At 44.7% G+C, this 9,893-nt stretch overlaps 1 protein-coding gene across 1 annotated transcript; it reads left to right on the forward strand.

Moving 5' to 3' along the window:
* The first annotated feature begins 4,972 nt into the window (after positions 1-4,972).
* LOC100891945 (uncharacterized protein K02A2.6-like) lies at positions 4,973-9,061 on the forward strand. Its single transcript, XM_003723446.2, has one exon. It carries the CDS (start codon positions 4,973-4,975, stop codon positions 9,059-9,061), a length of 4,089 nt encoding a protein of 1,362 aa, XP_003723494.2.
* Positions 9,062-9,893: the final 832 nt, after the last annotated feature.

The following is a 9,893-nucleotide window of genomic DNA, read 5'->3' on the forward strand; positions in this document are numbered from 1 at the left end:
CCTTTGCCCCCGTTTCCCTCTTTTCTTCTTATTCTTTTCTTTCTTTCCTTTTATCTTCTCTTTCCCTTTCCCTTCTCTCTCTCTCGCTTATTTATTTTTTTGGCGGGGGGGGGGGGGGGGAGGGGAAGGAGGGCTAGGAGGCAAGAGCCCTTCGCCCCCGTTTCCTTCTTTTTCCTCTTCTTTCTTTCCTTTTATCTTCTCTTTCCCTTTCCCTTTCCCTTCTCTCTCTTACTTATCTTTTGGCGGGGGGGGGGGGGGGAGGAGGAGGCAAGAGCCCCTCTTTTTTTCTTATTCTTTTTCCTTTCCTTTTTTATTCTCTTTCCCTTTCCCTTTCCCTTCTCTCTTTCTCTCTTATTTATTTTTTGGCGGGGGGGGGGAGGCAAGAGCCTTTCGCCCCCTTTCCCTCTGTTCTTATTCTTTTTCCTCTTCTTTTTTTCCTTTTACATTTTCTTTCCCACTCCCTTCTCTCTCTCTCTCTCTCTCTCTCTTATTTATTTTTTTGGCGGGAGGGGGGGGGGTGGGGAGGTAAGAACCTTTCGCCCTTTCCCCTATCCATCTTTCCTTCTTCTTCTTCTTTCTTTCCTTTTATATTTTCTTTCCCTTTCCCTTCTCTCTCTCTCTCTCTCTTATTCATTTGTTGGCAGGGGGGGAGGCAAGAGGCCTTCGCCCCCTTTCCCTCTTTTATTATTGTTTTTCCTCTTCTTTCTTTCCTTTTAGATTTTCTTTCCCTCCCCCTTCTCTCTCTCTCTCCGTTATTTAATTTTTTGGCGGGAGGGAGGTAAGAACCTTTCGCCCTTCCTCCGTATCCATCTTTCCTTCTTCTTCTTCTTCTTTCTTTCCTTTGATATTTTCTTTCCCTTTCCCTTCTCTCTCTCTCTCCTATTTATTTGTTGGCGGGGGGGGGGGGGAGGCAAGAGCCCTTCGCCCCCGTTTCCCTCTTTTCTTTTTATTCTTCTTTCTCTTCTTTCTTTCCTTTTATATTCTCTTTCCCTTTCCCTTCTCTTTCTCTCTCTCTCTCTCTCTCCCTTTCGCCCTTCCCCCGTTTCCCTCTTTCCTTCTTCTTTCTTTCCTTTTATATTTTCTTTCCCTTTCCCTTTCCCTTCTCTCTCTATCTCTCTCTCTCTCTCTACTATTTATTTGTTGGCGGGGGGGGGGGGGGAGGAGGCAAAAGCCCTTTGCCCCCGTTTCCCTCTTTTCTTCTTCTTCCTCTTCTTTCTTTCCTTTTATCTTCTCTTTCCCTTTCCCTTTCCCTTCTCTCTCTCTCTGATTTATTTTTTGGCGGGGGGGGGGGGCAAGAGTCCTTCGCCCCCCGTCTCTTCTCTTCTTATTCTTCTTTCTTTCCTTTTATCTTCCCTTTCCCTTTTTTCCTTCTCTCTGTCTCCCCCATCAAAGAGACCACTCTGTAATCAAGACCATTCCATTTTATTTAATACATTTTCGATATACTTAAATTGGCAACTATTACCTTCTGTCCGAGATCCTCATTTTAAACGACTGATGCGAAAGACTAGTCGACGCACCCTTTCGAGAAAAGCCCCCCCGCTTTCATCGAAAGGGTGTGTTAAAACGGTACTCCGCTCTCAACGCACCCTTTCGAGAAAAGGCCCCCCTCTTTTATCGAATGGGTGCGTTGAGCACACCACACCGCGCCGCACCGCACCGCACCCTTTCGATGAAAGCCGGTGCACGGTGTGATGAGATTAGTCATTAAGTCCCAAAGTTAATAGTGAATGGTGCCACCTTGTGGCAAACTTGTACAAGATAATAATGAAGAGGTATTAGTCCTAAACACAATTGGGGATGAGGCCTACAAAGACAAAATAATGGCTACATTCGTGGTAAGAGGAGAGAAAATCTCAATGCAGGTAGACAGCCGATCGTGCTGGTGCTAAGAACGGTCGCTTAGTCTACATTCACGACCGGATCAGTGGTATTAAATTTTTAGTTGATACTGGAGCTGAAGTGAGCGTAATCACTCCATCTGCACGTGACAACCAACGGCATGCACGTTCGGAGATAACATTGGAAGCGGTTAATAAGTCTCGTATAATTACATATTGTTATATGCTAACCTGTATCGTTCGGTTTAGAAGATGGGCTGACGCTTACCCCATATCTGAAGTACGATTTAATGTTTGTTGTGGTTGAAGAGGATTGTACACCCTTGATTGGTGCATGGATGTCTCTGGTTATGCAAATCCTCAAAGTGCAACACCAAAACTTCATGGTAGGGTCAGTTTCAGATGTTTGCTCAATGGTAGGTACAAGCCCAAAGCAAACTTTATAAACATGCCATTTTCTCAAATAAGAATCAAGTAAGTTCATCTGTGGAGTTGGTATATATATTCAGTTGTAAATGTATGCTTGTGGAAGTTGCTTCATTAGTTTTATACAAGCTACTACTGGATTTTGCAGGCATATCATCAGATAGATTCCCCCATAGAGAGATGTCATCGAACACCGTCCGGCTCTGCCTCGATAAGATCTTCATTGGATATGCCCAATAATAGCCTAATAGTTCACTCCAAATTTTATTAAACCGAAACAAAAATTCTTTTTGCCCAATTGATCGTGAGCCCGGCAGCCACTGAGCAGCACCAGATTGATGTTGCTCTATCCCTATACACGTGGCCTTCACATCATACATGTATGTAGCAAAAGGGGTAAGTGAGGAAGGCCTGCATCTCAAAGCTTAAGGATAACACGTTCAAGGGTGCAAAGATTCATGTATCGGAAGACTACTCGAAGCGTGTGATACAGAAGCGGAAGAACAAGTTGGACCACCTCAAACGTCTGAAAGATGAAAGGAAGAAACCTTTCTTCCTTTTTCCAATGAGCAAGAGTTCTGGATTTTGCTCATGCATGAAGAACAAACTCCTAATGGATCGTATCTTACTGGGAGTCCAAGATGATTGGATGCGAGAAAGAATGATGGCAACTCAAGACCTGGATCTCACTAAGGCAATTGACCTATGCAAAGCTGTGGAGGCTACAACCACATAGATGAAGGCACTGAAGAAGGAAGAAAATGTGCATAAGGTACACTTCTCAAAGAAACATAGAGATCAACAGAAGGGTGCCGGCAAACCAAAGCAGAGAAAATCAAACAAAGGAAAGGATGCATTTGAACCAAAGAAATGCAAATTCTGCTGCCGCACTCACCAAATTATATAGGACAAGTGTCCAGAGTGGAGGTGAACCTGCTCTGCGTGCCACAAAAAGAATCATTTCAGAGATTCCAAGGTATGTGGCGCAAGCAGAGTTCATGGAGTACAAGAGGATGAATATGAATATGACACCTTGTCTTAGCGGATTTCTAGGCTTCTAGCCCATGTATTTTTTCTTTGAGTAAAATCAATTCATTTGTAAAATGAAAGTACATCTTTTTTAATGTCTTTTCAGAAATTTCTTGTCATCCTGGATAAAGACCAGATGGAGAGGATTATAGTCACACTTCTGGACCGTTTCCCGGAGGGGTATATGGATGCTGTTGCTATGAACCAGTCTGAGCCTGCAGTGCCCATCTGCACACAGACGTGGCAGCTCCATGGTGCATCTGTACCAAATGTCGACCGATGCCGACAGAAGTAGAAAATGTTTGTTGCAGGTTACATCCTTGTGTGACATCAACTCAAAACTTTTCAGACGGTGTAACCAATGGTACAGTGCTTGTCGCTGCCATGCACGCAAGCAGGGACAACTTACCCCACAACATTCCAAGAAGCAACGACTCCTATCGCCACTACGCTTATAAACAATTTACTTATATTCATCATGGTCGCTTGGGAGCTGGTAATAGAAGGGTAGTGCTGCCATGTGTTGTTCTGCATGTCAGTCGGGGTTACCCAGCTCCCAACGATGTCAACAAGTACAAAGGCTTTGTCGATGGCAACCATGACTAAAAACACATTGCTGTATTTAAAGTTGTGTTATTATGGACATGTTTAGCTTTTCATTGTATCAGCTTATGGTATAATGTATTGCTGCTGTGTTTTTGTATGTTTGTTTTGTTTTGTTTTTTTCTTTTTAGTTTTAAGGTAGTTGTAAAGGACGAGATCAAGGAGATGTTAGAGTATGACATCATCAAACCATCAATATCGCCCTACGCATCTCTGATCGTGTTCGTGAAGAAGGAGGACGGGAGCAACCTGTTCTGTTGCTATTTTCGTGTTTCTATGCTCTAATAGTCTTAATTAAATGCTCCCAAGCTGATGAAGTGATAAATAACTTTATGATTTTTTACATTCGAAAATAGGATACCCTCTTGTTCTAAGCATTACTAATATTGTATGGTACAGGCCATTCGGTATTTGATCTGAATTATGAATTGAATTGAATCTGAATTGTGAATTGAATTTAATCTGAATTATAAATTGAAATACAGGAAACGATGGATCTAAGCCCTGCCATACTAAAGTAGAGACAAAGAAGAAGAAACCACTATGGATGTGCAAAGAAGCATTGGCCAAAGTCAAGAAGATATACCATGCTTGGAAGAGATTACGAAGCTTACATTAAGCTCAGAAACGAGGATACGAAAGGCGTAAGATCAGCTAACATACAGTTTGAAAGAAGAATAGCACAAGAAATCGAAGAGAATCCCAAGGGATTCTGGAACTACGTCAGGTCAAAAACAAAGGTGAAGAGTGGCATAAGTGATCTCATTAAAGAAGATGGAAGTAAGACTACAAGTGACGAATGTAGTATTCTAAGATACCATAGAATGCGGAATCAGAAATGAGCTGCTAGATTCAGCAGCATAAGAATACACATGAATAATGGAAGCTGAATAAAGTACCATGTTGAGTTCAAACTTGATTCATCTGCTTGTCTTATTTGAGTTATCTCATATACGCATCTAACAGTAGCAACCATGTTAGTATGTTACACTGGCGACGAGGATGCTTGTGGACAAAACGGATTGTGAAATGTTCTAGTTTGATTTTTACTCGCTGACTGCTAACTTTTCGCCATGGCATCGCAAGGCATGCCGAGCTTACCGTGTTTCGACCCAACGTCGGATCCCACGTCTCTTCTCGTGCGGTGGGAACGTTGGCTACGCAGATTCGAGGGAGCTATGGTCGGGTTTGGCATAACTGATTTCAAGCGCCAGAAAGCTCTTTTACTTCATTTTGGAGGAGAAGCACTCCAAGATATATTTGAGACTCTCGACACTGATAACCAGCAGCAGCGAACGGTGGATTCTCAGCAAACAGACCCGCCAAGTCAGTCTCAACTAGATGAACGTGAGTACACAGCAGCTAAATGTGCCCTCACAAACTATTTCACTCCGAAGAAGAACATTCTATATGAAAGCATTGTATTTAGGCGTACAACCCAGCAAGGCGATGAGTCAGTCGATCAGTATTGCACACGCCTTAGGCAGATAGCAACCAAATGTGAATTTGGTAACCTTGACAGAGAGCTCAAAACTCAGATCATCGAAGGCTGTAATTCTGACCAGCTAAGACGCAAAGCCCTGGAGAGGGATATGTCCTTGACCGATCTCCTTGAACTTGCTAGATCATTATCGCTATCTGCTTCCAGAGCTGCAGAAGTCGGGCGTGAAAGATCTGGTAGTGCTAGTGTCAACAAAGTCTTCACACGCCATGAGCGCACGCCAAATCGCAGACAAACTTTCAAGACTTCTCAGTCCAGACATCTGTCTAATAATGCAAAGCAGTGTTTCTACTGTGGAGGCGAGTATCCCCATCAGAATGAATGCCCAGCTAGAGGACAGAAATGTCGTAATTGCGGGATACTTGATCACTTTGCAAAAGTTTGTAAGTCACGGAAGCAAGCCCATAACTCCAAGTCTGTCAGCGGTCAAGTTAGCGAACTGACCATGGGTAATGCTGCAGGCGATACAGAGGAATATGGTAGAGACTGCGAATATACTTTTGGCATCAAGCAAGTGAAAGGAAAACGACCCCGTGTCTCCATGACACTTGAAGACACCGACATTAGTACGCTCGTCGACACAGGGTCGACCGTCAATGTAATAACGGACACCTGCTATCAGCGGCTGGCAAAGCACCCAACACTAGACCAGAGTAATAAAGTACGCGTTTATGCGTACGGCAGCAAGACTCCTCTCAAGGTTCGTGGAACTTTCGAAACTGAATTGACCTTCAGAGACAACACTGCTAAAACAACCTTCTACGTGGTCTACGGAGATTCTGATAATCTGTTGAGCTGTGACACTTCAGAATCGCTAGGCATCGTCAAGCTCACGTATGCCGTAACAGCTGACGACATGTCATCAAGCTATGCCGATCTCTTCAACGGGCTAGGAAACCTCAAGGACGTGAAGTGTAAACTTCACATTGACGACACTGTAAAGCCAGTAGTCCAGCCCCATCGCAGGATTCCATTCCACGTTCGCAAACAGACAGAAAAGGAACTGCAGCGTCTCCTTGATTTGGATATCATTGAACGGGTTGGTGGTGAGCCAACACCTTGGGTTTCGCCGATTCTAATTGTCAAAAAACCCAAGAGTCCAAATCAGATCCGCATCTGCGTGGATATGCGTGCTCCTAACAAAGCTATTCAGAGAGAACGCCATTTGACCCCCACTATCGACGAGATCATCGCGAAAGTAAATGGAGCTCGACACTTCGCGAAGTTGGATCTCAACGCTGGTTACCACCAGATAGAGCTCGCTGAGGAGTCGCGTTATGTAACTGTCTTTTCTACTCATGTTGGCCTGTTCAGATATAAGCGACTCAACTTCGGAGTCAATTCCGCAGCAGAGGTGTTTCAGCAGACGATACAAACCACCCTCAGTGGTCTTGATGGAGTTCTGAATATCAGCGACGATATTCTAGTGTATGGCCGTACACCCGAGGAACTCAACGACAGGCTTGAACAATGCCTGAAGCGACTGCAAGACAATCACCTCACTCTCAACAAAAACAAATGCGAATTCCGCAAGGAAAGGATGGAATTTTTTGGCCATGTTCTGAGCGCAGAAGGAGTATCACCTGACCCCAAGAAAGTACAAGCCATCATCAATGCGTCGAATCCATCAAATGTTCAAGAGGTGCGCAGTCTTCTGGGACTAATTAACTACTGCGGACGATTCATCCCTGATCTTGCGACGCTGTCTGCTCCTCTACGCAATCTAACGAGAGAAGAGGTAGAGTGGCAGTGGACAGGAGATCACCAGAAAGCCATGACTAACGTGAAACAGTGCCTTGCAGCAGGATGCACGAATGCTTTCTACGACCCAGACAAAAATACTCAACTTCTCGTAGATGCCAGCCCAGTTGGCATCGGTGCTGTGCTGGCACAGAAAAGCAGAGATGGAGAGCCCTCCGTAGTCGCATTAGCCAGCAGATCACTTACGCCAGTAGAACAGCGGTATTCACAGATAGAGAGGGAGGCCCTGGCGATAACCTGGGGCATTCAGCACTTCCACCTCTATCTGTATGGCAATACGTTCGAAGCTGTCACCGACCACAAGCCTCTGGTGACTATATTTAACAACGCTCATAGCAAGCCTCCGACGCGAATTGAGAGATGGATCCTCAAAATTCAAGAATACGACTTCACTGTCGTGTATGAGCCTGGAAAGTCTAACCCAGCAGACTACCTGTCCCGCCATCCGCTGCCGACTACTGAGCGCACAAGCCGCGAAGAGAAGGCGGCAGAGCAACATATCAACTTCGTGAGCGTAAATGCAGTACCAAAGTCAATGAAGCTAAGCGAAATCCAAGACGCGACTAAACAAGACGTCGCGTTGAGTCTTTGTATGCAAGCTCTCAGATCGCGAAATTGGAAAGAAGTGATAGAAACCACTTCATCTTCAGATGTAGCGAGATGCCTTCAGAGCTTCTACAATGTTCGCGACCAGTTGTCAATCGCACCCAGTGATGATTTTGTGTTACGCGGAAATTGCATTGTCATCCCACAATCCCTATGTGATCGCGTAATTGATATTGCACATGAAGGCCATCAAGGCGTCGTGAAAACCAAGCAGCTTCTGAGAGAAAAAGTGTGGTTTCCTGGAATTGATCGCATAGTTGAGCGTAAAATAAGTCAGTGTTTACCAGGCCAGGCCACGACAGTAGGGCCAAGTCCTCGTGCACCACTTCAAATGTCTGACCTGCCGAATGGTCCTTGGGAAGAAGTAAGTGTAGATTTCGCTGATTTGCCCTCTGGAGATCATCTTTTAGTGATTATTGATGATTATAGTCGATACCCAGTTGTAGAAGTCGTATCGTCGACGTCAGGGAAAGCTACAATTCCAAAGCTCGATAAAGTTTTCTCATTGTTTGGAGTCCCGCAGATTGTAAAATCCGATAATGGTCCGCCATTCAACGGCGATGAGTTTAAGCAGTTCGCAGAATACCTAGGCTTCACCCATCGCAAGATAACGCCGCGATGGCCACGTGCAAATGGTGAGGTAGAGCGGTTTATGCGCACGTTGAAGAAAGTCCTCCGCACTGCACATGCCGAATCCAAATCGTGGAGGCAAGAGCTACATCGATTTCTTCGCAACTATCGTGCAACACCACACACAACCACAGCACAACCTCCGGCAACAATAATGTTCTCGAGACCTATGCGCACACGCCTGCCAGAGATATCACGTGAAGGAAGCGACTCAGAGCTACGCGAACGCGACAAAGCAAAGAAAAACACCATGAAAGCTGATGCTGAACGCCACATGTCGTTCAGACGTGTTCCCCTCTGTATAGGAGACACGGTTCTAGTGAAGCGTGAAGGGTATGTTACTAAAACAATGACACCCTATGAGCTAGAGCCATTGGTAGTCACCGATGTCAAAGGCTCGATGGTCACAGCAAGTCGTGGATCACAAAAGATAACACGCAACACGTCTTTCTTCAAAGCCTTGAAGGAATACCTCCCAGCTGAACCAGTTTTTGTAGAAACTGAACAAGAGCAAATAGAACAATTCAGTGCTCCTGATGACTTGTCAGATGACAATGAACAAACCAATCCGACTACCCCTAACGTTGAGAGGTATTCGAGCCGTACTCGAAACCCTCCAGCTTACTTGAAAGACTACGTAACCAAAGTTAAGGTCAAGAAGTAGCGTGATACATGTTAAGACTAACATTCATCAAAAGTGTTAAGTAATGATACGACATCATCCATCTTATTTTGTTAATCATTTATGTGTAATGTGTATGCAACAACAGTCTGTAATAAAACAGAGATATTCAATAGTTTTAAGTTATAAATATGTACTCTTGATGTTTTACTACTTTGCAGCACGAAAGCCTGTACGGTACTTACACACTATACAAACTAAAGGAAACGTTTTCTTTTTAAAGCATATAATAGCAAGTCAGCTATTGTCACAGTCCTAGTCTTTGCTGATTTAGTTTTTAGTTTTGACAAATCATCCCATAGGAAAGAAATGAGCCTGCCGCATACTCCTGCGGCAGACTTGCCGCAGATCTGCAGCAGACCTGCCGCAGACAGTCATCTTTTTCACATGCAAATTAGTTTTGCCGCAGACTTGCCGCAGACTTGCCGAATACTCTTTCAGTATGATGAAGAGTCTGTGGCAGGTCTGCCGCAGACTTGCCGCATACTCTTTCAGTATGATGAAGAGTCTGCGGCAGGTCTGCGGCAGACTTGCTGCAGACTTGCCGCATACTCTATCAGTATGATGAAGGGTCTGCGGCAGGTCTGCCGCAGACTTGCTGCAGACTTGCCGCATACTCTATCAGTATGATAAAGAGTCTGCGGCAGGTCTGCCGCAGACTTGCTGCAGACCTGCCGCAGACTCTTCGTCATGAATATTCATATCTCATATAGACCTGCTGCAGACCTGCCGCATACTCTTTCATATCCAGTACATGGCAATAAAGTATGCATGTAGAAGAACCAGTGATAAACTGATTGATACTTCATAATCG

The sequence above is a fragment of the Strongylocentrotus purpuratus genome, unplaced genomic scaffold (genome assembly GCF_000002235.5).
Source record: "Strongylocentrotus purpuratus isolate Spur 01 unplaced genomic scaffold, Spur_5.0 spur5_scaffold_2, whole genome shotgun sequence".
Classification (NCBI taxonomy): Eukaryota; Metazoa; Echinodermata; class Echinoidea; order Camarodonta; family Strongylocentrotidae; genus Strongylocentrotus; species Strongylocentrotus purpuratus.